The sequence below is a fragment of the Antennarius striatus genome, chromosome 11 (assembly GCF_040054535.1).
Source record: "Antennarius striatus isolate MH-2024 chromosome 11, ASM4005453v1, whole genome shotgun sequence".
Taxonomy (NCBI): Eukaryota; Metazoa; Chordata; class Actinopteri; order Lophiiformes; family Antennariidae; genus Antennarius; species Antennarius striatus.
In genome coordinates, this window is record NC_090786.1 from 12741871 (window position 1) to 12768404 (window position 26534).

At 44.8% G+C, this 26534-nt stretch overlaps 1 protein-coding gene across 2 annotated transcripts in view; it reads right to left on the bottom strand.

The window, feature by feature from the left end:
• Positions 1–164: 164 nt before the first annotated feature.
• Positions 165–26534, bottom strand: part of slit1a (slit homolog 1a (Drosophila)) — an 84383-nt gene continuing 58013 nt past the window's right edge. Inside the window, exons 10-37 of one of the 2 annotated variants that reach the window (XM_068328332.1) lie at positions 24340–24411; positions 21729–21800; positions 21573–21644; positions 21082–21225; positions 20719–20882; positions 19666–19689; positions 17054–17198; positions 16756–16830; positions 16524–16667; positions 16278–16421; positions 16016–16182; positions 15214–15346; positions 13915–13983; positions 13763–13834; positions 13597–13668; positions 9467–9538; positions 8265–8428; positions 8062–8186; positions 7881–7978; positions 7639–7778; positions 7447–7540; positions 7224–7361; positions 6880–7108; positions 6648–6778; positions 6409–6563; positions 5245–5533; positions 3857–4068; positions 165–3425 (exon numbers count right to left, since the gene is read on the bottom strand). In XM_068328332.1, the coding sequence (XP_068184433.1) occupies positions 3187–3425; positions 3857–4068; positions 5245–5533; positions 6409–6563; positions 6648–6778; positions 6880–7108; positions 7224–7361; positions 7447–7540; positions 7639–7778; positions 7881–7978; positions 8062–8186; positions 8265–8428; positions 9467–9538; positions 13597–13668; positions 13763–13834; positions 13915–13983; positions 15214–15346; positions 16016–16182; positions 16278–16421; positions 16524–16667; positions 16756–16830; positions 17054–17198; positions 19666–19689; positions 20719–20882; positions 21082–21225; positions 21573–21644; positions 21729–21800; positions 24340–24411 (3655 nt within the window). In that variant the 3' untranslated portion in view covers positions 165–3186. Of the gene's footprint in view, positions 3426–3856; positions 4069–5244; positions 5534–6369; positions 6564–6647; positions 6779–6879; positions 7109–7223; positions 7362–7446; positions 7541–7638; positions 7779–7880; positions 7979–8061; positions 8187–8264; positions 8429–9466; positions 9539–13596; positions 13669–13762; positions 13835–13914; positions 13984–15213; positions 15347–16015; positions 16183–16277; positions 16422–16523; positions 16668–16755; positions 16831–17053; positions 17199–19665; positions 19690–20718; positions 20883–21081; positions 21226–21572; positions 21645–21728; positions 21801–24339; positions 24412–26534 lie in introns of both variants that reach the window. The other variant, XM_068328331.1, reaches the window with a different exon arrangement.

The following is a 26534-nucleotide window of genomic DNA, read 5'->3' on the forward strand; positions in this document are numbered from 1 at the left end:
ACTAAGCTACCAAAATAATACAGAACCTCTGATTACGACACTCAGAATATGACTTCATTCACAAGACATCAAGGACATGTCATCAGTCTGGGCTGAAATATTTCAATAGGCCTGTGAATTTTTCGAATAACAAAGCTGTCAGTGAGTAAAACACAACACATTCATAAAAGCACACATATTTAAGTTTAATTAATGAAAAAAAGAGTGGAGGTTTGGTAAACATTTTGTCGGTGGCACTACATACATTCAGCATTATTGGGAGTTTTTCCATTTAATCCCACCATCAATCCTGTAACAAAACAAAAAAAAGCAACCAGGGATAATTCTTTGCACCAGTTCAATACAACAGAGACATTGTGTTGTTCACAATAACATATTTATGCATATAGTTCATAAGATTTAAAATCTGTGTTTCTGGCCATGTCACCAGATTACTGAAATACATCTCAATATAGCACAAGCACCACTAAGCTGTCTACCAGGAAGTTGAATGCGCTGGTCCAGTTCAGAGCAGCGCAGAGGAAGTAAGGGAGACATGACAAGGAAGCCACATTGGATGCACCTTTATGAGGCACTCGTATGACTACAAGGAAAGTGACTGTTCACCAGTACCTTTTAAGAGATGATCTTCTAATGTTATTTTACACCACTGGGATCACAACGATAGCATGTAAAACAAAGTCAGCATGGGTAGCAGTAGGAGTAGGAGCGCTGTGTGCATTGTACCAAACTGCTGCCTTTCACACAATAAAGACACTTTGACATTTAGATCAGAAAAATGGACAGTCCCAATCTGCAGGGAGAGCATGTTAAGTCATCCTGATGGGCTGTCATTTACTGAGTGTGATTTCTATATCTTACACTGGAAACAAAACAGCTAAAAGTTACCATTTCATGAATAAGCATAAGTCATATTTATCTATACACATTTTATACATTCAGTCATGACTGTAGTGTGTACTGTAATTGGCACCATTTCTACTTGTTTGTGTGGGTAGCCAATCAGAACTGACAGACACAAAAACATCCAGACCGTTCTCATTGTTATCTGTCAGCAGTCGGCATATAATGCTTCACGCAGATGAAACAGATCTAGGATGATATACTGTATCTTAACTTGAAGATAAGACTTTTCTGACTTGACAGCAGCTTGTAATGGGTTGAGCTCGACTATAAATTTATGGAAAAAACACCTCTATTCCATGGCAAACATCTCTCCAATGGAACTGATAGAAATCCAGCCCAACACTTCAAATGTGAATGTGAAAACAGGCAGAAGCCTTTACGTATTTTATGGTAATTACAAGGTAAAATTGAGGAAGACATCTCCCAGTCTCAGCCCTGACCTCTGCAGCAAATGAGAAATGTCCCGAATCAGAGGAGGGCAATACTGTCATAACTCGCTATTAAGAGATGATGCAAAATACCTTACTGATTTTTTATGCATTTTTTGTTTATTATTTTACCTTTTTTCATCTTTTTGAAAATTTTCAACATATTTGAAAGTCAGCAAAACTTATGTCTCTCACTTTCTACAGGAAAATGCCTTAAGATAAAATAAATAAAAAACAAGCACAGACTCTCATGAATTAGATGTAATATTCACATGGAAGACAACATATACAATATTAAACATTTCTAGACCAATACTGCCTCCTATACAAAAAGGCCAACTAGCTGCTGTATTTTTTGGCCAATTAACATAATTACCTTGTAGGTGCAAGTGAGATTGACAAAGAAAAATACAGAACCAACTGAATGCCTTTTCTAACCAGTCCCAAAGGTTTGAGAAACAGACTTACTCTTTAACATAGAAAAATATTATACCAAAATGAAATACAAATATATATATATATTAGAATCTGTTAGGCATTTCTATATAAAGGGGTGGTTGAAGGGTTGGGGGTTGGCTAAAGAAGTTAGATTACATCATGTGACAAAGTATAACAAAATATAACAAAATAAAAAATTATGAGAAACTAAACAAAAAACAAAGGATGATTCTGCAACCTTTTGTTTTAAACCATTTATATTGATGCTAAGAATCTCTAAATATTTGTTGACAAACTTCTCCACACATGCAACTTTTTGCACAAGTGTAATACTGCAGGCATCAGGAGGTTCAGGGCTGAACAACCTCCTGCTCAACACGGGGGGGGGGGGGGTTAATGCAAATCATCTTAAACCTGAAGCTGTGTGTGCTGTGGGACCGATAATCACAGCAGCACCAGATTCATGAGTTGTCCTAACAGACTTGATAGTTGCACCACACAACCCTTCACACTGTTACAAGCATTACGACTGTTTTTAAATGCATGTATGCCATGAATGTAAGATGGTGTACTTAACAGAGATGCATGACTGTTGTTTTCAGTGCTGCTAGTCAGTGCAGTCTCTATTTTTTATGGAGTTTCTATGTCCCAGCAAAGAGCTATGACACCAAACCACTTGGCCTCAAAGCCACGAAATCCGCACCGGATTATGTGCCACTCTCACCTCATTACCTTTTTCTTTTTTGTTCTTCTCTACATGTGCATGTGTGGATGGGTGACTGAATCCTGTCAGAATTTGCTACACCAAACCAACACCAACTTTAACTCGACCCAAACCATACCCAGCCCAGTCCGAGTCATCTCTGCTCAAGGAAGCTTTGCCATGTCAAACGGTCCAGCGCTCTTCTCATCCCTCTGTTTCCTTTTGTTTCTCCACCTCTATCGCTCATTTCTCAGCCCGGGCTTGACCCCACTGTCCTCGCTGCCTCCACAAAGTAAAGATGGTAGATGGTGGCTCCGCTGTCAGAGGCCTCGCAGATGGATGGGGAGTTCACACTGGGTAATTTTGGTGGGAGGGATGACTCTCTCTGAATGCAACTCCTTTGAAATCTCTGGACCCCATCAAACAATGTTGCATATACAATGGTTTTGTTGTTGTTCTTGTTGCTTCTACACTGTTGCACATGATGTTGGTTTCTCTGTGTTACTGTAGGTCACACACCCTTAGAAGGGCAGGAAATGTCATATTTTACAAACATTGTTGTCTATAATATATAGATAGAGGTTTTATATATACTCTTTATACTCTCTTTCTTTCCCTCCCTATCTTTCCTCCAGTCCTCTCTCTCTCTCTTCCTTCCTTTCTGTCTATCTTCTGCTCAGCGGCAGCAGCAGGACACATGAGTGAACGGTGCTACATGCATCCAACGCAGCCGCATTTGATGGTCTTTTCCACTTCCTCGCTGAAGGAGGTCCCATCGCTGCATTCGAAAGTGTATTTCCGGCGTTTCATTCGCTGGCTGGCACAGCAGGTGCCCGTGTCACAAACTCCGGTGCACTCCACCCAAGAGACCATGCGTGTCGTCTGGCAGATGGCGTAGCCTCTCTGAACCTGGTAGAAGTCTCGTACAGGCTCTCCTCGACACTCAGACTCTAGAAGATAAGAACACGGGTGTGATTACTAGCTCATGTCTCTTCTTCAATCAGTCAGTCAAGTTGTATTTGTATAGCGCTAAATCACATCAGCAGATGGAGAAACCCAACAGAACCCTCCAGAGTAAGCATAAGCAACAGCTGTGGAGAAACACTCCCTCATTGAGGAAGAAACTCGGCAAGCCCCAGACTCTGGAGGGCAGTCGTTTGCCTTGACTGGTTGGGTGGGTAAGGAAATACAAAGAGGATAGAGAGAGGACAAGAAAAAGAGAGCGAGTGTAGAATTTGCAGTCACAGTCGATCTCTAGCTGCTGAAGTGAGGGCGGGATTTTCAGGCTTTTGGATTTCCAGTCTTCTATACTTGTTCCCCACATGTCGAGCAGAGACACATTGACTCCTGGTCCATAGAGACTGAAATACAGCAAACCAACCTGCATCACAAAGCTCCCCGGTGTAACCACTTTCACAGTGACAGTAGGCGTCGCCTGTATCTGAGATCTGGCAGCGACCGTGTTTACAGGACAAGCGCCGGCAAGGGTTGAACAGCTCTCCTTGTTGGTTACACAGGGCACCACGGTAACCATCGGCACACTCGCAGCGGTACGATTGAGCGTCGAGAGGGATGCACTTTCCGTGGACACACCTAGAAAAACGCAATCAGTTGAATCACATCTTCTGCAAATCAAACATCTTTAAAAGGGAAAGTACTTTACATTAGTCTTTCAACTTAACAGCTCTATATTTCTGTTCCACTACATGTATTAGTTGTTATTAGCTGCTTTAGTGTGAAGATTTTACATTAAAAACTTTTACAATGCAGGATCACATTAACGTATTTTCCGCATTATAAGGCGCACCTAAAAGCCTAAAATTTTTCATAAACCTGTAGTGCGCCTTATAATCCGGTGCATCTTATATATGGATTAATATTCAAAACATGATCGCTGGAAAAAAGCCGGCAATCTGGCCGCCAGTCATGCCGCACTCCGCCACCAGAGGAGCCCCCTCACAAGGCACTCGGGCCCTCACCCCCTAACAACGGTAGTCAAGGGGCGTCACCGAAGTCCCGGCTCTGACTGAGCTGCTCCCAGATGGTAGAGCAGACTGTAGGAGCACCGGTGATTACGTAGCAAAACATAAGGAACTTTCAACAATTCTATTAATAAAGTTTGACAGACTGACTGATCTCAGTAACTATTTGGCGTCGGAAATAACCCACTTTAAACTTAATTGGTCTTAAAAATGCCATTGTGCTGTCATCTGGAATCTAGTGACGGTCCATTCTATTAGTCTGTGGAAACATGGAGAAACTGGCATAAAGGTGAATGAAAGACCCTCAAAGCTGCACTTCCAGCCTTTTCTGAAATTCCAAGAGCAGAGTCACTGCTAGACAAAGGTGCCAACGGGTGTGCTGCATTGATTTACAAATGTAGTTGGTAGCTCTTGGCGGGCGGCGGAGGGGCGCATTCAGGCTTGTGTATTCTGTCTGTACCGACGTGCGGTGAGATTTATGGCGGTGAGACACCAACGTTAAAGTCAGTTCTAGGAGTAAAACAGCGTCATATTTGCCAGTAAATTAGCAGCCTGACATTAAAAACTAGTTAAAAAATTGTTTAGGACACACAGCAGCAAATAGCTGCACCTCACCTCCAACTGGACTACCGATCGATCGAAACAATATTTAATTAATAAACGAAGATGAACGTCGGACCTTAATTATCTGCTTCGAACTTCAGATGAGGAAATAATCCGCTCTGTTCGCACTGACTGCACTATATAATGTTTGCAGTACAATATTAAATCTGGTTGGCTGACATACTTGCTGCCCTGGCAAGGGTTGGTAGAAGGCTGGTCGCAGTGCGGCCCATTCCAGCCTGGCTGACAGTGACAAACTGGTCCCTGGGCCGCATCAGGCTGGCAGATGCCATGCAAACAGTAGATCTTCCTGCAAGGCTCGCAGCCCGGAACAACACCGGGCTTCATCTGGGTTTTGGTGAAGTCCTGGAGCTCATTGTTTATGTACAGGTTCTGAATGCAGCCGTGGAAACTGGAACCGTTTTGGATCTGCCAGAGTCGGAAAGTGCCTGAGTGTACGTCCACCGGCATGCCTGGAGGAAGAGGAGGAGGAGGGAAGGTAAACAAAGGATGTTTACAGCGATGAAAATAATGGCCCACAAACACACAGACAGTGAACACAGGGCTGGTATGAGGGTAATGGTAGAAGATGAGTGTTTCAAACATGAGTGTGTTAACTGTGCATATAAAATTTGCCAGATTAACATATGCAAGTGTTTTACCATCAAATTTGATATTTTGAGTATGCACCAGAGGACACATCATCCTTGAAAGAGATGACAGCAAAAGACAAAGAGCAGTGGGGAAACTCCTCTAGTGTTGTTTGTACCGCACAAAATGACAACAGCACATCACTGAAAACAGCTGCACAAATTCTGAGCCGCTGTTTTTCATACAACTCCAAAAACAGTGTCTGTACCATCGGCTAGAAAGACTTTTTGTTATTACATAGCGCAGTTGTCAGATTTAAGAGGTCGAATAAAATATTGAAAATTAATGCAGTGTCATTTTGTGCAGGCAAATCCATACAAACGCAAAACAAATGCACAAGACTGTGTGTGGTAGTTCACATGATCACCACTTGAGGGCGTACTTTACACACTCAATGTGTTGCACTTGTAGGGGACCTATAGTTTAAGTGCTGTATGTTCACTACAGGATGCCAAGTGTGTTTTTATATTGTGTGAATGGGATTCTAGCATACACAGTCCTGCCTGGGGGGAGGAGATGGCGTGAGTGGAGGACGGGAATGGGGTGGCAGTACGACGTGGTTTAAGGGTTGCATGGTTGAGGGGAGGAGTTGGTTGCGGTGGTGACAAAGCGGAGGGGGAGGGGTGGTGATTGACAGTAGTGTAGTAGTTAAGAGTGCCTGCAGAGGAGGGAGGTGTGTTCTGGAGAGGGCCCCTACCCCCCACATATAGTGGAGCCTCCCCATTGAGGGGCCGCACCGCCCCAAAGCTGTCCATTGTGGTAGGGAGACCCCCATCAATGGACAGGTTCACCATCTGGTCAAAGGTCACCAGCTCCACTGTGTGGAACTGGCCGTCGTTGATGGTCTCAGTGCTGGGGAAGGAAATAAAGATATAAGATATAAGAATGAAAATAAAACCTTCTGAACCGTGTTAATCTTCAGCTTTCAGGACGTACCTGTAAATGGCATGTCCTGGCTGGCTGCCGGGGTCATAGCTAACCTTGACATGACCTTGATAGAGCTCAACTGCAATATGATCATTATCTCCATTGTACAACAGGATGCCATTATCCTCAGCTGTAGAAACCTACACGGGTTTTGCATTGGGAATTGAATTATTCAAGCGTCAACAAAAGCGGCATCGCAGAGATCATCGTATGTTCACACCTTCACACCTTCTCATCGTACCTGCAGAGTGATGTTAGCCTGAGGCCAGTTCTTGAGGTCAGAGAGCTGTAGGTAGGAGTCTCGGTCAACAAAGTTCACGCTGACCAACTTCTCACAACTTGGCCCCCCGAATTCTGGAGGACACTGGCAGAGGGCTCGCCCGCCCCGCTCCACACATGGGGCATTGTTCTGACAGTCGGCCAGTTCACACAAGGACAGAGGGGATGGGACAACCTCACACAGCTGACCACTACAGGAGAAGAAAGATTCATTTAGAAGGATTTTGTCAGTAAAGCGTGCACACACACACACACACACACACACACACACACACACACACACACACACACAAAAACTCTTCTCACCTGTATCCCTCAGGACAGATGCAGGAGTATCCATTCAGCTCATCCCTACACTGAGCTCCATTCTGACATCGATGATCCTCACAGTCGTTATAGTTTAAGCTGCAGTCATCACCAACATAACCAGGAGAACACACACACCTGCAATACGGAAACACAACACTGATCTGAAGTCTGTGTATAATGATGGAGTGTGTAACAGATGCTGGTGGCAGCAAACACTTACTTGGGTCCAACAGAGGTGATGAGGCAGGTAGACTGGTGTTGGCAGGGGCTTCGACCGGGGGCGCACACGTCCTCCATCTCTTCACACATCTCCCCTACATACAAGCAAGCATTTACTTTATTAAACTTGACACAGATTGAATGAAATACTAATTTTTTTTAAATTTGTACTTTTTTGAGTCCATGCTCTGACCTGTGTAGTAGGGGGGACAAAAACAAGTGTAGTTGTTAACTCCATCGATGCAAGTCGCTCCGTTCTCGCAGTCGTTGTCTTCGCAGTCATCGGTGTTGGTTTGGCAAGTGGGGCCCTCAAAGCCCAGTGGACAAACACAACTGGGACAACATAAGTATTCATTATACCAAGTTCTGGGATGACTTAAATTATACAGTATATCATAATTTTGTTGTTCTGATTGCCAAACCTGTTTCTCTCACCTGAATTCTCCCTCCTCTTCATCATTCACTTGGCAGGTCCCTCCATTAGCACAAGGGTTACTGACGCAGGCATTCAGAGCTGTCTCACAGTTTTTGCCCTGAGACAGAGATCATGTTCACGTTTGCTATAAATTATGAATATTTCATAAGTTATAGCACGTTCGTGTGAGTTTAATCTAACCTTGAATCCTGGAGGACAGCTGCACCTGTAGATCTCCATTAGGTCGCTGTGACAGATGCCCTGGTTCAAGCAGGGACTGGACAGACAGGGGTTGCACTTGGCCAGCACCGTGGTATCCACATCTCCTATGGAAATGCCACCTATAAAATTAAGTCCATACAGATTCTAATGCTCCACTTGCACCTTTCCAAACAAAGACTCACCTGTGCACTCAAACTTCTTTGCGGGTGTGGTGAGCAGCAGTTTGCCCTCCATGCCCCGTGGGCCAGCACAGCGAGCGATGCCCGGCTCTTTGTAGCCAGTTTTCACCCAGTCAGACAGCCAGCGCAGACGGCAGTCACAGTACAGGGGGTTGGCACCAATGGCTCTGATGGAGCAAAGAGAAGTTTACCTCCAGCTTTATGTTACCTCTTGTTTCAGGCTATGTTGCTGCAGTACCATCTAGCACCAGCAGATGTCTCTACACTCTTAAAAAAAGCACACCAATCTCTATTTGCTGAACTGTTCCTGATGTTTTTCTGGTAGTAAAACCAGAAAAAGTTTAATGCGTTATGCTGATTTGTGCTTTACATCATCTGGAGGTTGAGCCTCTCGATTAAAAGTCTTAAACAGAATACACTCTTAAACCGCTTCTGTCGTGGTGGTCATGAATCAATGCCGCTCTGTCCTCCAAGTGGATGCACAAACACTCCTGAATCGATGCTGTTCCATTACTGTGGAACACAGGCTCATCTTTCAGGCCAAGCCAATAGCTGACACCTGACATCTGCTAACATGCAAACCACTTGACGGGGATGGTGAATCAATGACCCTCCCTCCCTACTTCCCTATCTCCACCCTGTTTTTATGCAACCTTGACTTTAGTGCTGCTCTCCTAAAAATGTCTTTTTCTCCATCCTTCCTTTCATGTGATCCACGTCTGACAGCGATAGATCTATTGATCAGTTGGCTGTCAAGGGATGATGTGAATATCCAGGCTGGATGGCAGAGGGCACTATGCAAAGACACTTTTGTGTGGTTTTACCACAGCCACACAGCGGCTACGCGACACACACACAAAATTACAGACATACAAAAACAAACACTAAAGTCCGCAGACCATGGAGAATGTGTGTGTGTTAGTGAATGTCTCTGTGTGTGTTTCGGAGATCTGACAGGGAGATGAGACAGTAGAAGGGTCTGTGTGTTCCTTTAACCACAGGATTACGGCTGATTGAAGGGGGCCTTGGCTCATACGAAGCCCACCAAAGAGGACTACAAACGGGCCACTGTGAGCCACACTCTGGCTGTCTGACCAGACCCCCTCTGTGCCTGCATATGTGTGTGTGTGTGTGTCCATGTGTATAGTGAGTCCAGACGGTCTCGTGTGGGCTACAGTCGTGAGTGTGCAAGCATCAGTACTTACAGATGGGAGAGCGAGGCCACGTCGTTGAAGATGCCATCAGGAAGCTCTGAGATTTCATTGCCATGGAGAGACCTTAGGGGTGATAGAAGGAGGGCACGACAGAAAAGGATCAAATATTGCCTCGGTCATGTTTCAGTGTCGGATCTTTCAGCTTACAACTCCAAAAGCAGGAATGATTGGGCATTATCTTTGTAACTCTCTTCATCATTTTCTGAAAGCAGACATATGCTTGTCACAGCGATGTGAGGATTCTTGTTGAATATGGAACATCTTTTGATTTTCTCACACTAAATGTCTTAAATGTGTGTCTGCAATCTTTTTTTAAATTTAACAAATAAATCAATACTCTAAGTGGCTCAGTAATCCATAATGAAATTAAATGCGGGCTGCTGTTTGGACAGCTATAACCAGGCCCAACAGGAAAGATGCTGAGGGATGTATAAGTACTGCATGTGGTGGAAGGTGGCTGGTATTTGTGGTCAAATCTTGTGCCCCTGGCAAAGACGTTAGGATCTCTAAGTCTGGAAAAAGCTAGTGTCAAGTTTCTGTGTCGTCTGGCTGGCAGAGCAAACAAGTGTACAGAGGGAAGGGGCAACAGGGCTCAACTACATGCAGGACAGTGAAAAACATTAGTGTGACTTTGTGTACAGATGTGCCGGTATATTCATGTGCTAGGATTAATATTTGTATGTATATGCACTGTGTTTATATACTTGTTGTATATTTAAATCTTATACTCCTTTGCTGTTCTCTAGTCTCATCCAGGATGACATCCAGCGTGTCTTAACGGCTGGATGACTGATGGCTTCTGTAATCTGTGGCTTCATTACCACCTCCAGCCCTTCAGCTGACTGCAGGCTAATGTTACCACAGCTCAGTCCGCAAGACCAATACACGACACGCCGGCTCTGGATGTCTGGTTCAAGAGAAACTAATTATAAAGCAAAATAAACTCGAAACCCATTTTATTTCTTAGTATGATGTGTAAATTGCAGCCGAGCTCTGGAAGCGTTACGTGAAAAGAGACAGACAGTCAGTCTGGTCAATGTAAGGACACAGAGCCACGCTGGAGAATGAAAGTGATAATAGACAAAGCAACTGTCTGAAACAACGAGCTGATTGACCTGTGTGCAGGGGAAAACGCTTATTAGTGCGGAGGGAGTTTTCTTGTTGCGGTAGCATGAGAACAGTTAGGATAGTGAGGGCATGAAGCCAGAAGTGGAGTGCCAGCCAAGCAGAGATCGTATGGGAGAAAAGGAGTCGCCGAGTCTCCAGGAAGAAACCTGATCCACTCTTGTATTAACGTCGTCTTAGTTTGTCTCTGTGTCTTTTTTACTCTCCCTTTCTGCAGCTGCATGTCATTACAGCGCTCCGTCGCACCTATGTCAACTTACTCCTTATTATATTTGATGTTTCTGGACCGGCAAAATGATGGTTTATGATGCAAAAAAAAGAATTTCTGCAAAGACCGTCCATCGAACAGTTTTCGTACAGATTCGTTCACCTGCAACCAGTTAATGGTGTTTTGTGACTGGGAGTCCTTACATAATTCACTCGAGCTCGCCTGTAGATAATGTAATCCTGGCATTACTGTATCCAACTACACTGATTTCATCTGTTGCAGGCTTTACTTTCTTTTCCTTTATTTCTACCACTTTCTTTTCTCATTGCTTCCCACCCAAAACCCTGACGTGCCACGCCCTGGTGTTCTTTCAGCTCACTCACCTCACACCTAATACCCAGCAGGCCAATTAGCAGCTTATTAATCTGCGGCTCAAACCGCAACGACACACACACACACACACACACACACACACACACACACACACACACACACACACACACACACACACTTGTACCAAACCCCACAGCACATCTATGCCAAGCTAAGATCCCTGGTCTGTTTGAAGCCCTGAGCGTTAATGATTCTCCTTCAATTTACTACTCTGTAAAGCCAAAGGTGCAGCTTTGTAAAGGCTCTGGCACCTCCGTATGTGTGAGGAGAGCGTCTCGCTCCTCACAACACACATTTAACTTTGAATCCAGTGTGTGGTCTTTTGGATGTGCCTGGAATAGTGTGTGTTGTTTTAGATGTACAGTACCTATAGCATAGTAGTAGCTATAGAGAAGATGACAAATTGAATGCATATTTCCATTAAAATAAATAAATGTGTAGTAAAATCTAAACATTAAAAGGCATAATGACTGATCTTGGTTAACTTCTGTTGATGTGCATAATTTGCACATCTACAGTCTACTAAAACAACATGTTTCCACAGAAACCACACAAATCAAAATCGGTTAAAAAATATTCCAAATATAAAAAGGTTGATTTTGCAATATGGGTGAAATGAGCAGAAACACTGGTGAAGCTGCAGTGTATAATTTGACAGATATGCTCCAAATAAGATAACCACCTAAAAAAAAAAAAAATCATGTTTCCATGGAAACAACTTAAATCATTGTATTTTTATCAAATTCAAAATACCAGAAGGCACAACTGCTTATCATGGTTAAAATATGTGTGATGTTCAGCGGCACTGGAATTCAGTTTACCAGATATTCTCACAAACTTTGGGACCCATTGAGATTTAATGGGCGACCTAATGATTGATCGCACCGGTAGTAAAGACATCAAAGTTCTGCTCCGTTTGGAGTCCCGTCTGACTCAGACAAGAACGTAGCGCAGACATTCTGTGTGCGTGTGTGTCTATGTGTGTGTGTGTGTGTGTGTGAGAGAGAGAGCTTGTGTATTGTTCTGAGCCTGTGTGGTGTGTAAGCATAAGAGGGCCTCACATGGCGTCTCGCACATGAACATAGGGAATGTTTTAGAAGTGAAGGTGGCGTGAGTGAGTAAGCGCAGGAATAACGGACGCGGCTTCATTAGAGATCAAAGCGGCGCGCCGGGCCTCGCGTGGTGGCATCAGTTAATGATGGCCGAGCTCCGCTCTCACTCTGCGCTAAAAGGGAGCTCTTAGGCTTTGTGCCTCGTAACGATCGGGACTTTAGTCAAATCCTGCCGTAAAAACAGGCTTTGTTGAAGCTTTGTTGTCAGTATAAAAAGTGTGCCTGCTATGAGCACACATGGAGGGCTGATATGTGTGCTCCCCAACACACCAACACAACAGCGGGCACCGAGCCAGTAGATGACAAACATCTGAGCTATGCACACAGGCACTGGCGCATGCACACACACACACACACACACACACACACACACACACACACACACACACACACACACACACACACACACACACGTATAGATAATTTCATAAGGAGCGCTGCCGGGCCTGGTTTGTGTTGTAGAGCTAAACTGTACGTTTGAGTTAAAGTGTTGGGCATCCAAGTTGTTGTATCTTTGGACGCTCGTCCAAAGACCGGTTCAGTTTCGTCATCTATCTGTCGGACGCATTTACATTCTACATCTCAGCTATTTAGCAGACCAATTCATCCACAGAGATCCCATGGTCACCAAAGAGTGCACAATCAAAGGCTTCATAACTCCACAAAAACCAGAAGGCAGAGTCAAAACCATTACGGTTAGCGGGGCACAACATTCTCTGGTAATCAGTGTCAGGGTGATTTTGTACAGTGGTGCTGTGGGGGTGCGTGTTTGGCTCTAACCATGAGGTGGAGATGAGCCCGGGGTGTTTAAAGGTGAGCAGGCAGATGTTTGAAGATGAGGTGTGGGCTGGAGCAGCAGCTGAATCATCACGGTAGGCTGTGTGTGTGTGTGTGTGTGTGTGTGTGTGTGTGTGTGTGTGTGTGTGTGTTGATTCCTGAAGCTGTCACAACTCTTCAGACTTTTTCCAGTCCTCTTGAGTCAATCGAAGAAACAAGTAGTAAAAATATCCCCTCTAAATGATTAATCTGAAAGCGATCTACTTCTTAAATAGCTTCAATTATTTCAAAGGAATATTTTGATTTGAACACTTTGTTGGAATGAGGTGACAACAAATAAATATTTAAAATACTTGATTTGCATGGGAAACAACAGAAAATGGCACTGACCAGATAAATTTTGTGTTTAAAATAGACTGTAGTCTGGTTCACTAAAATGAATTCACATCTAAAATGAATATATTGATCACACACATGACCGTGTTTAAAATATTAAATAAACTCACAGCAGCCGAAGAGAGTGGAGTCCACTGAAAGCCATTTTAGGGATGCAGCGCAACGTATTGTAGCTCAGGATTCTGTAATGTTACAGTAAGCACAGAGTAAACATGCGTGTAAAATGTGTTCATACCTGATAATAAAACTCCAGCTCTAAGGCTGATCAGGACTTACAGGGTAGTCAGCTGAGTCATGTTAGAGAAAGACGAATTGGTCAAAGAGTTGATCTTGTTGTTGCTCAGGTCTCTGGAAGCAAAGTAAAAATAACACCAGTTTACTGTTGGTCTGCACGATGAGGTTCAGGAGACAGACAGACGACAACTTACACCAGCTGGAGGTATTTGTAGCCAGACAGCTCCTTTGGCACAACACTGAACTGGTTTCCATCCAGGTACCTGAACGCAAACACACACACACACATGACAGATCCATCACACACAACATATATGCATTCCATTCCTCAACTTTAAAAACTTCCTCATGCTGCTGAGGGCTCTCCCTGTGTGATGCAACCATGAAGTGGGTCATGTGATGAGATTCTCAACATATTTACTATCTCAATTAAAATGAATTCATTGTTGCAGTTTTTTTTTTTTATTCTCAAAAGGCACCGTAATGTTTTCCTGAGGCACACTTGAGTGTGCATTCATGCGCATGTTGTGATGTATGTACAAGCCACTGTGTTGACATCATGCCTGGGGGGGATGCAACCACCCTGCTGACTGCCAACACAAAACGTTACCAGAGGACTGTCACCTTGATAAATGGCTGATGTAAGGCCCGCTCCCTGTGAGCACTGCTGCAGGGGCTTTCTCCTGCTATTGTTGTTAGCTGTGCTCAGGGGGGGGTGGGAGGGGGGAGTTGCTGGTTAGTTAGGGGGAGGGGGGCTGGGTTCAGAGGTAATGATAGGTAATGATGCTGCAGAGGACACTTTGGATAATGATGGAGTAGCAAACCCTCCAGACGACTAGATGAAAGCACAGAACGGAGGGGCACACCTGGTCACATCTGCTGGGACAATGACAGGCCTTCAGGCTCGCATAGTGAATGTGTATGTGTGTGTGTTTGTGTGTGTGAGAGAGAGTGTGTTAAGTTAGTTTAAACCTCTTGAAGTAGTATTGGAAAGTTCCAGACCTATTCCATTCCCTCCCATTTCCATTGAAAACTGCTCATTAAAATGTCCTCTTGCTCCCCTTTGCTCCTGTGGACAGCCTTTTGGCCCTGACACAAATATGCATGTGCACACACACACACACACAGATACCCACACACGCATGCGCACATGCATGCATGCAGATCTTTGGCTCTGAGTGTGTGAGTGACATCACTTCTAGCCCTGAGGGCTGCAGGGAACAGAGAAGAAGAATGTCTGAGAGAATAACTGCAAGGTTTATTGATTCCTTTCCCCATTTCCAAATGAGGTTTGTTTTCTTTGCCTCCACTGTTTTAAATAACTCTTATCTGTCTCATACCTCCCAGGCTCCTTTCTGCTTTATTAAAGTGTCCTTTCCAGAGTTTCTTTCCAAACCTGCCTCCATCAAAGCTCAACACAGAAACAATAACACCTGGAACTCAAACTGATAAGACATAAATGCTTTTGGCACAGTAATTGCTAAGTTACTCACAGTTCAGTCACATTTCTGGGGATGCCCTTGGGCAGAGAGTGGAGGTGCTTGTTACTGCATCGCACCACCGTCTCCAGGCATGTGCATTCACTGGGACACTGAGGTCTGGGCACACAGCTTGACTCCTCTTGGCCTGGGAAAGAACAGAAGAGATAGGAAAGAGCGTGGAGAACGGTTAAGAGCAGAAACTGTTGTGCACAACCCTTAAAGCTGGTGGCAAGGCTTTACCACAATAAAAAAGAAGTGAAAAATGTGAGGAATAAAATAGGACAGAGAGCGAGAGGAGCCTCACTAATGTATTATTGATCAGCAGGAGCAAAGAATGGAAGCTGTCTAAGACCTGAAGACAAGTCTAACATTCATTCAGGTGCAAATAGGCTGACCAGTCAATAAGGCAAACAGCTCAATGGCTTCACTCAGCCCGGCATCGACCAGCAGCTTAGAAGTGCTGAGTAGCAATCTATTCGGTAAACAAAGCGCCGCACAATAGCGGTCATTATTTAAGATGATCTCAGACACTTTGAGCGGTTCTGACTCGTAACCTTTTGCCAGGAAGGAACGCAATTAAAATCTTCATCAGTCAGATCCAGACAGGTTAATTTCACACACACACGCACGCACGCACGCACGCACGCACGCACGCACGCACGCACGCACGCACGCACGCACGCACACACACACACACACATTAGAGGTCATCCACTTAACTGACAGCGCTTATCTTCCGACAGACAGATGGCTTCATTTAAAGTGGAGAAGCTGCAAGATAAACTTCAGATGTGGTCTAAAGCAGACAACCTACCCTCCTCACAGCGAAAGTCGAGCAGAGCCACATCCTGCAGAGGGATCTCCTTCAGGAAACCTGGCCGCTGGCAGCGAGGGTTGCCCGTCACGATCTTGCGACTCCTGAGCCAATCGCCGAGCCACGCCAGTCGGCAGTCACAGTTGAAGGAGTTGGCCAACAGGTTTCTGGGAGTGAGTGAGTGAGTGAGCGTTAGCGGGGTTGTGAGAGCACAGAAACACAGAATGAATGACTGAAGGTGGGGAGTAAGCCAGTGTCTCACAGGGTAGAGAGGGTCTGCAGAGTGTCAAAGGCTCCTGGAGCGATCGTGGTCAGCTGGTTGTCGTACAGAGACAGCAGACGGACGTTGTGCAGCCCAGTGAAGCTGTCGTTGTGGACGCAGCTGATCTTGTTGTTCCTCAGCATCCTAAAGAGGGGAGAAACCAAACATGAACCTATAACTCTGAAATATTAGCTTTAATATCAAAAATGCTTCAATGTGTGATTGTGTGGGACTTGCAACACTCACAGCATACGCAGTCCTTCAAGCCCACGGAACATCCCACTCCGAACCGAGTCGATCTGATTGGCTGTCAGGTGAAGCTCAATGACGGATGACGCACCTTCAAATGCCCCGTCTTCAACCTCCGTGATTTTGTTGTTGCTGAGGTTACTGTGGAAAAAAAATTTTTTTTTCCATAAAAGTAAATATGAAACTATTTTGAGAAAATAGAAAAAGAAAAAAAGGAAGTTTCACTCACATTTTCTTTAGCTGGGAAAGACTTTTAAAAACTCCAGTTGCCTCCAGAGTGGTGATCTCATTGTTATTAAGGCGGCTAGAAAGAAAAAAGTTGAAAAACTTAAACCATGCAAACACATTCATTAAAATTTGAAGCTTCCTTTAAATATTCCATGGGAGATTTGAATTTTTTTTTTTCCTTCACATTAAATCCAGCGGTTCATCTCAGTTCGTTTCATGCATCTGATCTCTCCATCTATTTGTTTAAGTCTTCCTTTCCTGTTTTTTCCTGCAAAAGTCATGTTTTCATGCTTCCTTACAGTTCGCTTGTGGATGAGGGGATGTGTTCGGGGATCTTGGTGAGCTTCAGGTTGGAGCAGTCCACCACGTTGGACTCACAGCGGCACTTGGGGGGACACACTGGATCGCTGTTACAGGCATTATTCAGACGTACGTCCTCTGTACCTGAACGGGAGAAAGTGCAAACATGTATTTTTACAACAGAAAATGACTTCAGGCTCATTTCCCATGGCGGTCCTGGTCACGCACCCACTCCCTCCACAGCTGTGTGTGAAACGCCTGTCCTGCCGTGACCTAAAAGGCGGTTTCCCTACATAATCTGTAACCTTAAGTGCACTGATGAACATTCTGCACTTTTGTGCTCTATGCATAGGTGAGGTGATGAATGGGTGAGGGTGAGGGAATATGAAGGGTGAGATATTTTAAGGAGGAGCAGTGGGGTGAAAAGAACAGTAGCAGGGGGAGACTGAGATAGGGATGCCAAAGGGATTTGGGCGGCTTGCTCCAGTGAAGCAGAGCACCCAGAAGAGAGAGAGAGGAGGGGGGGAGAAAGGTGGCTGGGATGATGCACAGGAAGTAGATGTAGACAGGTGGAGTCCAAGGGGAGGAGCGTGAGGAGACGCAGAAAGAAGGGAATGAAGGTGAACACGTGCATGTGAGACAGATGAGAGAGAAATTAAAGGTGACTGGAGGTGCAGCCTGTCCTGATGGACGAAAGGAAAGAATGGGGCAGCAGAGGGAGAGCGGGACGTTCTCCTGTACCTCCTCCCATCTATAAATAGATGTTACGTGCCAAAAAGCATGCTACCAGTTACATCACAGCTACTCAATAATGGAACAGTACTGGGATCCACTAAGAACAGTGTGCGTGTATTTTGTCTCATTGTGCGTACGTGTGTGTGTATATGTGCGTGCAGAGATCATCTGTGTGCATGTGTTCCATTTAGTTGGCTCCAAGTTTGCTGTTAGGATATCGTTTTGCGTCCTGTTCCCCTTATGCATGCTCTCAACGGTGCACCTCTCTACTTTAAGTTCAGAGATTACGTCAACGGGACAACGTGGGACACCCACACCACATTCATGAGCAGGAAAACCTCAAACAACCAGGACTGAATCCAATAGTTGAGTATCAAAAATCTGTCTAAATAAATGGAGCTTCATTTGAAAACCATAACCTAACCCCAAACTTTCATCCCTGACTTTATTAGAATAAAGTTGGAATTGGAAAGAGTGAATTGCATGTGCAGAAACACCTTCCTCTAACTGCCTGTCCAAAGTCTCTTTTTGTGTGGCTGCGTCCCATCTCGGAGCAGCTCGGCGGAGGGTGTGGATAGACACGGTAATGCAGGTCATTAAGGAACTTTCCCCTTGCCAAGCCAGACAACAGGAAAAAGCATTTCCTGCTGCAGAGGAAGCAATGAAAGTTCAGTACAGCACTTTGATCTTGAGGATGTGGAGGAACCAGGGGGAGAGTTATTAGTCTGAGTCATTGCCATTGTCAAAAGAGCGTGATGGTGACACTTTTACTGTCAGCACATTTAAACAGAACTGGAGAAAAGACAGGAGAGACTTGAGGTTTTTCCTTCTCTGATTCGTCTCTGGAGCTTGAGAAGTTCTGATAATTCCCTGCAACTAAGTTCCTCACTAACAATGCCCTATGGAGGTCTCATACTATTAACAAACGTGTGTGTAGAGTACATGATGTGTGCTTTCTGGAGGCTTTTATAGTTATCATTCAGGGAGGGTGAAATTCCTATTAATCCCATTTGCTTTTGATCTTCCTCCTGCTTACACAGGACTCCCATTTGTTCTCTAAGCCAGTGTCAAACTTTATCTCAGTTTAGCACACAACGGCATATTAAATTACACACACAAACACACACACACACACACACACACACACAAACACAGTCAGTTAGGCATCTGCACTGCATACACACATGCAAAAGGATTGCAGCACACATCGCTGCTCATCCTAGTTTATTTCTTGGAAGTGCTCTTGTTAAAAGTTCAGGAAACGTCCGCTGATAGGAATCTGGGTCCTCCGGTGGGCTTTATTTTCTTTAGCTTTCTCTGATAGAAAGGACACTCTTCCCCTCTCCCCCCCCTCTCATTTTCTCCCCCTCTTGGTGAGTGACTGTGCTCAAGCCAAAGCAAAGAGCCACTTCCTTTTCACTCTATCTGCTGAGACTGCTGGGAAATCAGCGCTGAGGACAAACAGATGCTCATATATATACTGTGTATATATATATCGTTCAGATTTTAATACTCTGTGTTTTTCACCATGTTTTGTGTTAAATTCATCTATCCATCAATTACAGAAAAAAGTTGCTGACGATTTATGTATATCAAAGTTTTAGAATTACTAACAAATGTGATCTCAAGTGCTGCAACAATTTTTTCAAACCTGTATGGCTACCCGAATACCTGCGTGTGTCCTCGGAAAAAAAAAGAAGAAAAGATGTGAATACTATGAAAACATGAACCATGCTGCGGTAAACGAAAAAGAATTTTTAGCCTGAGCGAGAATTGAAATTAAGAGTAAGTAATAGAGGAAGTTGTGCTGCTACGGGGCTGCTGGTGGATCAGGATAGATGATAGTGGTAGGTGTGAACATTCACTCGCCACTCACCTGGGATGAAGTACTGCTCTTTGGCTGTGATGGGGAAAAGAAAGAGGGGTGGATGTCATTGAAACAGGACTGGAATGCATTACTGTGGTGATGCTATGCGTCATATATAAAGCTTATATATGACAATATATGACACTCAATGCGTATGATGGCTAAACAGAGAAGCACAGGACTATCTCTGCATATGGCAACGTGGAGACACTTGTAATGATGTTAAAAGGTGGTAAATATTTGGCTGTTGCTAAGGAAGAGTGACATGAAGGAAAAGAGGGAGACGGTGAGAAAGAATGAAAAAAGAGAGAAGGCAAAAGAGCAAAGAAGGGGAAAAAGAAAGAGAAAAACACATGGACTCCCTTCTTCACTCGGTCTAGCCAAACAAATGAGGCCATAAAAAAGTGTGAAACCTCAGGAGTGTAGAGTTCCAGACTGCATAGCACAGTGCATAAACACAATAGTGGGCACCGAGTGGAGGGTGTGTGGATGGTCAGGCCTGGATAGTGCAATGCAGACCAGTGGAGGAGTGGAGGAAACCGGAGCCTGGCAGGCAAGGAGTGATGAGTGGGCAACAGGAGATGGAGATGGAGGGTGATGAGCCTGAGGCTGGCAGAGGGCAGAGGAATTGTGGGCATCGACAGAAACTCTACCCTTGGCTGGTGATCTCAGCCCACTGTGGCTTGAATGTGAAACCAGATTCACAATATGGTAATATTGAGGGGGAAATGGAGAAACAATAAATGATCCCTCTCCCTTTGGCCCCAAGTTAATTTGGGGAGATATTGATTGGGGGGGGGGGCGGGGGGGGGCAGGAGCCCTGGTGCAGCAAAATGATAGGCCAAATAAAAACATTTTCCAAGATTAATTGTTCAGTAGATGGAGTCGAGAGAACGACGCAGAGATTAGAGCTACTGGCATCAGAGAGAAAGGGAGAAGGTACTAGCAAGCAGTTAGAGACCAGAGGTATAAAAACAACAAAGCCTGTCTGACAGATGGCGAGCCAGAGAGAGAACTAAGTGGGGGTCTTCTGCAGACGATGAGGATGAGCCACCGGCCTACCGGAGCAGCGGAATTTCTTGCTCTTGATCTGTCCAATGCGCTTGTTGGCGAGGCGACGAGGGCTGGCACAGCGGGCGCCGCTGGTCTCGATGGGGTTGGATCGCAAGTAGTCCGCCAGCCACTTCAGATTACAGTCACATATGAATGGGTTCTGGGCCAGGTGGCTAGGAAAGGGTGAGAGAGGTAGATGTGAAGTCACAAGGAAGACAGGCCGAGAGTGAAACAACCAAGAATAAAAAAAGCACATGCTGCGTTTATTGGACATTATCTGCACATCAACAGCAGGGTATCACAGCATGGAGACCAGCTCGGAGTGTGTAAAGCAGCACAATGTGTGTGTGTGTGCTTGTGTGTGTGACTCACAGGGTCTGTATGGCTCGTAGTGAAGTGAAGGTGCCCTTGGCGAGGGTTTGGATCTTGTTGTCATAGAGCGAGAGCAGCGAAAGATTCTGCAGGTCCTGGAAGGCGTTGGCACGAACGCAGTGAATCTTATTGGCATTCAGCAACCTGAGTGTGTGTGTGTGTGTGTGTGTGTGTGTGGGGGGGGGGGGGGGGATGGGGGGGGGGGTTAGGGAGGAAGGGAGGAAACAGGTGGGACAGAGAAAAACAGAGAAGGAAGCAGCTTGTCAGAGTTTCTTTATGCAATCATTCATTATGCATTCTGTTGAGAAAACTATGCACAGGTACAAAGTTTATTTGAAGGTTATGACCCTTTGCTGTGTGGGAGCAAAAAATGCCTGGTATTCAGTGTCTGTCTGCTGTGTATCAGCAGTGTGTGTGTGTGTGTGTGTGTGTGTGTGTGTGTGTGTGTGTGTGTGTGTGTGTGTGTGTGTGTGTGTGTGTGCTCTGCTTACAGTAGCTGCAGGGCGTAGAGGCCATCAAACACCCCTTTAGGCAGGTCGGTGATCTTATTTCCATACAGGACGCTAAGAATTCACAACATAGATTTATTTTAGATGACAATCACCTCATTCTTCATGCATATATGCGTAAACGCAGGGGCCACTTACAGGGAGTTGAGGGAGCGCAGGCCCTGGAAGGCGTCAGGAGCTATCTCTGAGATTTGGTTGTTGCTCAAGTCTCTGCAATGAAAGTCAGATAATTAGGAGAAAAGGTTTCTTACTTGTTGAAGGTTTGAACCTATTATCACCCATGTAGCATCCTCAAAGTAAAGTGGGTTGGGTTCAACACCCCTGCGTTTAGCTCGCAAGGTGAATGAAAATGTAGCGTGAGTTTGCAAGGGGATGAAATCCAGCAATCTATCACATTTGATAACGCGTTCGTGCAAAGGGTTTCAGAGCTGGCTGGAGTCTTGTGGCCAATCAAAACATTTTTATTATTTGTGGCCTATCAGCTGTCTCTGTGTTGTATCACGATGAGTGTGTGTGAGTGAAAACGGGGTGCAGGGCTGACATCCAAAAGCAAAATAGAGCAGAATTTATCTGAATATAGCCGTTGTTAATAGGATCCACAGGCCTCTCCCCGCAGGATAACCACTAAGCCTGTGTGTCTATGTGTTTATGTGTCCACGTCTGTGTGAATAAATGCAACTGTAAATGAGGAACAGTGGGACAGAAAGTGAGAAAGACAGATGGAGAGAGAGAGAGGTAATGGAGTATGTGGACTGAACTCTGGTCGACTGGATACCTTTGAAGGAAAATCATCATGTGGTGAAGAAGAGGGGTATTTTCTCATTTGGGGGTAAGTTAAATAAGTATCCATTTGTCTTCTTGCAAAGGACTGAGGTTTCCTGGAAATAAAAATGCGGTGAAGGAGCCAAAATATGCACTGGTGTGTGTCTGTAAACGCAGACATTGGTGTGTTTGCGTGTGTGGTGCAAGGTGAAATAGAATGTGTGTGTGGTTGGTGTTTACTGGGATGAAAGAGCACATGGGGTCAGGGGATGCATCACCAACATAGCAGTAACACCACAAACAAACAAGTAAACACACTGGAGCCATATATAACTCCTGCTTTCGTAACATTGCATTATACTCAACAATGATCTATCTTCCATACATAAAAGTCTACCACTAAATATGAACCATGTGTAGAGCCTGACCCAGGAGGATGACCATATTGATCATGATGTATCGATGCTGCCTACACACACACACACGCACGCACGCACGCACACACACGCACACAGTGTGTATACTGAGGTTATTGTGCACAGAGGAGTTGGGGGTCAACACAGACATGTGGTCATGCATTGTTGTGTTTAAATGCAGAATCAGCTACAGCAACAGTGGCAGGTCATGTCAGCTTGGAACGCCAGAACCCGGTCTCACGACCATTAAGTCTCGCTGGTGTACGTCCTCTAAAAGAAACAAAAAGTCTCTTTTCAGAGTTTTTTTTTTAAGTTTCTTTAAGAAATTCACTAAATGTGAAATCTTGTTTGACCCCACAGAGTTCACACTTCATTAATGAATCATTGAGTATTTTTCAATAATGTTACTGTTTTTTTATCCTCTACCAATCTGCTGTTAAACCAAGTTTGAAAACTGCGTATGTTGTGACATATTCAAGACCAAATGTAATAAATAAATAAATAATAAATTATATTGTCTTACATGTCTTAGCATGTGTAAGATTTGATAAGCATTTTGAGTGCTAGATAGGACTAAAGCTGCTAGATAAATTATTTGTTAATTGGGCTAACAATACTTCAACTTAAAAGAACATGTTTCATTTGTGGCTTCAGATTTTTTGTCCTTGAAATTTTGAGATTTGAGTCAGTGGCAAAGGTATCAGCCCTGCTGAAGGGTGCTGCGATCAGATCCACTTGAGAACCTAGAAATTTTTTGTCTGTACATTGATTGTCTCTGTTATAAACTGAGGATTTCTCCTGGGTACACCCCTGCCTCTTTCCGGTGTCTCGTGGGATCGGCTCCAGTACCCCACTGACCCTGAGAGGAGAAACAACTGCAGAAAACGGATGGATGGATTTTGAGTTCGAGTTACAAAGAAATAGCAGATGCTTCAGGCTGTTAACTGCTCTGTGTCGACTTCGACTGAGATTCAAAATGCGCTTCGGGTCGAATGATAAAACAGTGAGGAATCCTTTAAGGTGGGCAGAGAAACTCCCTGACCTCCGGCTTCCTGAGTCTTCCTGCTGCTATGTCGGTCAGGTCTAGTGGTGTTGGAGTTATGGGTTTGGCTCTCTTGGTGTGTGCTGGCTGAGTGACCGCACAGCTGGTTCAACGGGTGAAAAACCACCAGCTCTCCACTGCCAGTGTGTCACTGTTTACTCCCAAAGAGCAAAGCCCCATCCCTCATTCCAGCGCGCTCTCGTTCCCTCATCATCATTCCAGCCACAGTTTACAGATTGCCGACTCGACAGACTGGACACAGCGTGAGCCAGGGGAATACCAGCGCCCAGCGATGGAAGATGAGAGCTGTTATTACACTCATGTAGCATCTGAGAGCTTGTTTTCCATGCTACCGTAAGCTTAGGAATGACAATGTGTTCTTTGGGTGAAGACAAAATAAATACTCCTCGCTACTGAGGAGTGCAGTGAGAAAAAAATGTTGCATCTTTTTCCAGCCCTCTTGTTTCCAGACTTCTTGTTCTTGTCTGTATCATTATAGCCCTGAGGTGAATGTGACTGCTGTACTTACATCCTACGCAGCTTCTTGTAGGGAGAGAAGGCTCCATGAGGAACGGACTTAATCCCATTTTGCTCCAGACGTCTGGAGAAGAGAGGAGAAAAGAAGAGAGTAGAGAAGAATAAAGGGAGGAAAAGGGATATCATCAGTTAACCAACCAAACAATGGACGTCTACATGGCAACAGAGCTGAGTAATCCTCCCTTTACCTTTGACCTTCAGTGATTGGCCTGATTATATTAGTGGAGATCTGTTCCCCAGCTGTAATAGGTCCAGGCAAGTTGGAGTCATAACATCCTCAGAACCAATAAACAGTCTGAATACTAAAGTGCTGTGGAAAAGGACCAGAGGGGAAAAGGCTCCATCTCAGTTTGTGGGAGGGTGTTAAGGTCGACTAAAAGTAATATTTCTTCTTGGTATAACATTTACAGTGTCCAGCACTCATGCTCTCACATGAGATCCTGAAATCAATAATGATCTCACTTGTTCTTGTGAAATTAGACTTGATCCTCTGGGTGTCTGCAAAGTGTCTACTGAAACCTTTGCAGCCTGGTGAAATATTGCTCAGTATAGTTTACTTTTCCTGTGTGCTGGAGAGCGGAGTTAATATGAACAAGGTCCTACAAAAATCTCACCATAAAACACTGTCAAAAGAATGAAATGAATATACACACAAACACGCAATTGGCTAGTTAGTTCTGAGCAGTCAGAAAGCCTAATCAGTCTCAGATGATCGAAGGGGAACAGGCATTACCAAACCCCATTAGTGCGGGCATGTATGTCTGTGTTTGGGGCCGGCTGCTACTTAGGACCCGGCTCCGTCCCAGACCTGCTCCCTGGTGTAGCTGGCAGAGGGCTGTTTATCTGCAGGTCACTTCACAGCTTTTAAAACTGTCCTTAACAAGGCTTAGCAAAGCCCAGAGGGAGCCAGCTGTGGGGCTGTCTGGTTGTCCCTACCACGCAGCCTCCCAGCAGAACAACTGGCTGCAGGACAGGAGGAATAGTCCAGCAAGAGATGAGGCAGGTCAGCGCCTCACGGCAGAATCTATAGATCGGTAGAAATCCTGTTTGCCACAACAGCACAATAAGAAGTTTTTAATCCTCTGTGAAAAGTATCGGCAAAAGAATTCTGTTTACACATTTAAACATCACCCTCTTGAGTACGCGAGTTCTCTGCACTGGACCATTTCCACGGGATTTAATCATACTGCTAGAGACGTTTCAGATTTACTGCGTGCCTTGGCCTCCTGCGTTGAGTGTTCATGCCTGTACATGGGGTGGGGTGGGGGGTGGGGTGTTTTGTTAGACATCAGCCACAGCCATTTAAAGGTTTTGGGTTTCCACATTTTTTTTAATCAACTGTCTTTCCCCTTCAAACAAGTGGCCTACGTTTTGCGGAGCGATAGAGAGGACCAATCGGCATTTTTAGGATAGCCATGATTCCAGACCACAGATTCCTGTGGTGTTCGTGCTCTCTGTCTGTTTTCGTCTCTGTCCTTGGATTTACAGCGGAGTGACAGCAATATGGTTCATCTGCCCTCCCCATGTGACACCATGGTGGGTCCAGAGACTGTTTAGCGCCTTTGCTCATCAAGCAGTCTGTCTGGTCTAAACTAGTCTGGCGCTTTATATTTAAATATGTTTCAGTTCTTGTTGTGTGTGTATGTGTGTGTGTGCTTGTCTATATGCTGTGGTACTCCTGTGTGTGTGTGTCATTGAACAACAGCATTTAACAAAGCCTCCAAGCGAGACAGGAGCAGAGTATGCCGTCTGACAACGTTTAAGCCTTTGCATTGTCACTCCTCACAGATCGATACGTCCAAACGACTTCATCCCTCCAGTCAACAAAGGCGCCACTCAGTCAGAGAAAAGAAGAAACAATCTCACAGAATCACATGCGAAATAGACAATCAATGATTCCCATCCAATTTACCAGGATGAATATTTGTATGCGAGTCTGCGTGCTGGTGATTGTGTAGGCCTAATCAATGGTTTTCTTCCTTTTCATTACGGCCTGAGCATGCTTTTCATTAATGGGAAACACATTACACCTTTGGGTATTTACCCGGCGTCTATGTAGGCCAGAAACGGACAGAATTGAAGCAGTGGAGACACATAGGGAGGATTTTTATGGCAGAGTTCAGTTGCAGACAGAGATGCATAATAATCTATTGTAGTATTTACACTAACTGGGCCTGGTCTCACAAG